Here is a 3,017-nt window from a genome sequence, read left to right as displayed (position 1 = left end):
TTGGAAGTAATGAAATTGAGTAAGTGCGACACAGATTAATTGCACCAAGAATGAGATGTGTTTACACCTCAAAAATGCACTTTCCTCCACTCAACACATAAAGTAATCTCCAAGTTGCTTATAGATACTTACAAATTCATTTTTTTTAAAGACATATTTTACACAGGTTAATTAATGGTCCTGACACAGATTAATTGCACCAAGAATGAGATGTGTTTACACCTCAAAAATGCACTTTCCTCCACTCAACACATAAAGTAATCTCCAAGTTGCTTATAGATACTTACAAATTCATTTTTTTTAAAGACATATTTTACACAGGTTAATTAATGGTCCTTTTTCCTTTTTGTTTTTTCATGTAGTAATATGAAAATGATCTCCTAAGCATCGATACTTAGTTTATACTAAGCACCGTGTTTAGGTGACACACAATAATGGATGGTGTAATTAGTTTTAAAACTAACCATTGTCTTTCACCACCTACTGTAGTGCGTCATGTCACTCGATACTTAGCATAAACGAAACACCGAACATATTTCGATAATTTTTAAAAAAGTGCTATATTTGACTAAAAGAGCATATGGAGAGAATGACCTCAGATAATCTCCTCAAAAAATTCTTCTACGAAAAGTAAAAATAAAATCAAAAGTTTTATCAAACGAGCCCAACAAATTTTTGGTTCTATAACACAATTATTGCCTCAACTCTCACTTTCTGAATTTGACTTTTAACCTAATAATAATCAATAGGTTATTGTATGGAAAAATATGGCGTATTTCATGTTCAGGGTCACTAGCTTAGCCCCTGATTGGCTCAGATTTTAATCTGGGTCAAAATCAAATAATCAATATTAATTACATTTTTTATGGGTCTCATAACTTTTTAACTACACATTTCAAAAACTTCTATCAAAATCTATTGAAAATCTAATTTTAATTCTCACCAAACAACCTTTTAATCTTTGATGGTAAATTTTTTTTTTTTTTTCACACGTCTTGCTATCTAGTCAAAATTAAATGATTCATGTAAAATAAAACTTTGTTCATCTAGTCGTGTTTCCAATATATTTTGAGCTTTAATGCATGCAAATCATTGTTTTCATGTGGTTCATTTCTATATATTTAGTAAAATAATAAACTATCATTTCTTTTCACATGATATACCCATATTGAATCACCGATTCATTTAAGGTCGAAAAGAGGCAAACATATAAAAGTGGTTGGCCTATGTGGCAATAAAGTGGAATAGGTACAAAAAAAGTAGAGATATAAGATCCATTTTATTAGACTTATCATTTATTGCCACCTAAACATACATGATGACGATATTACTGAAATTGCAAAGATCACAAAATCCAATGCCTTCAAAAGATAGAAAAACATATGTCATAGCATCCACCATTCCTGCCGTTACACTCTAAATTATACATTTAATTCTTCCAATTTAAATACCTAATTACTCATTTGGAAATTAAGCCAAAGAATAACCTACTTTCTAAATATAGCATACATATATTTATGCTACAATAAGGCACAAAACCATGTTTTTTTCTCAACACAATAATACCACACATGTATATAATTAAGGAAATTAATTTGCATATAATATGTTTAGCAGTCCATACAGCCTCTTCCCAGTTGTGGCCTTGGAGTGTGGCGATTATTTGCCCCTGATCCTGGATAATCATTCAGCTCAGCATCAATTCTTCTCTTTATGCCCTCTAAACTCAAGTTTTGTTCTTCACTTTCCTGCAGAATTAAATCAAGAGTTTGTTCATAGATTGATCTCAAAACTTTTATTTTTTGTGGGTTTTTTGTTTTGAGTACCATATTTTGAGCGGATTCTGTAATTTCATCGCCTTGAGATTTCTTCACCCGCAGGCTTCCCAGGCTTCCACTTCCTACAAGTAGAGTAAATGTTTTTAAGCCTGGATAACTGGCTTTATTCAATGTTTTATAAGCTTCACCCGTCAAGAATAGAGAACAACATTTTGATCCTGTCTCGTTGATGTTTCAAAATACCGAGAAAAGACTGAAAATCGGAAGAACGTTCGGAAATGTTTAAATAGCACACAAATCTAGCAAACTAGAAGGAGATCATGTTTATTCTTTTGGAATCAACAAGATTTCGATCGCTTCATAGTTTCTACGCTTTCATCTACATCAGAAGAAGAATATAAAAACAAGAAGAATTGTAAAGGATAGTTTTTAATTACTCATAACAGGAATGGCGCCGTTGTGGCATACGAGGTAAAAAAGACATAGAAGAATCACCAGTGCTCGAACACAAGTGCCAGCCATTGTCCCACAAACACACACTAATTCCTTTCTCGCTCTCTCGCTCTCGCTCTCGCTCTCTCTCTCTCTCTCTCTCTCTCTCTCTGAATATAATTTTGCAATCAAGAAGTGGATTTATATATTCTTAATGTGGACAGTAAAGAGTTGGGGGCACTATACATGGTGGATTTATTTGTGGTGTTTGGTAGCAGAATTTATTAATAAAATCAGGCTCAAGTCAGAAAAGGAGTTGATATCAAAAGATTATGCATGGCGCTTAAATCTTTGCCAAATCCTATTATAATTTTTGTGTGGAACAGTGACTTCAAGACCATGTTTGGTTCAGTTAAGAGTAAGTCAAACTTACTTAAAAATGTTACTTAAATAAGCTAATAACTTTGTTTTGGCCTGGTGAATTAGGTAGCACCATGTCAAATATAAGGGTCGTACGAGACGTTCAGTTTTCTACTGCAAGTGATAACTTGTTATTTCTCAACTTAGGATAAATTAAAAAGATTTAATTTATAATTTACTTATTTACTTATGAGTAAATATTTTAAGCTTAGGCTAACAAGCACTAATGCTTTTTGGAAGTGGTAGGCAGGCACCATGAAAATGAAATTATAAGTCAAAATGGGAACAAAAGGGGGATGAATGAGCAGCACACTTTCCAAGTGGAAGGTGACGACTTAATTGATGATGCGAGTCTCGAACACACTTGTATGGCTAAGATTTCTCTGA

General features: G+C 32.9%; 1 protein-coding gene across 1 annotated transcript; it reads right to left on the bottom strand.

Annotated features, from left to right (window-relative positions):
• Positions 1 to 1,343: 1,343 nt before the first annotated feature.
• On the bottom strand, positions 1,344 to 2,521 carry LOC111368026. The gene is made up of 3 exons (XM_022989188.1): positions 2,216 to 2,521; positions 1,827 to 1,900; positions 1,344 to 1,748 (listed from the first exon to the last, which is right to left on the bottom strand). The coding sequence occupies exons 1-3, from the start codon at positions 2,298 to 2,300 to the stop codon at positions 1,611 to 1,613; spliced, it is 297 nt and encodes a 98-aa protein (XP_022844956.1). The 5' UTR covers positions 2,301 to 2,521; the 3' UTR covers positions 1,344 to 1,610.
• Between the last annotated feature and the right edge of the window lie 496 nt (positions 2,522 to 3,017).

Source organism: Olea europaea, chromosome 18 (genome assembly GCF_002742605.1).
Source record: "Olea europaea var. sylvestris chromosome 18, O_europaea_v1, whole genome shotgun sequence".
In the NCBI taxonomy this organism is placed as follows: Eukaryota; Viridiplantae; Streptophyta; class Magnoliopsida; order Lamiales; family Oleaceae; genus Olea; species Olea europaea.
Note: the sequence above shows the minus strand (reverse complement) of the source record. Positions and strands in the feature narration are given on the sequence as shown.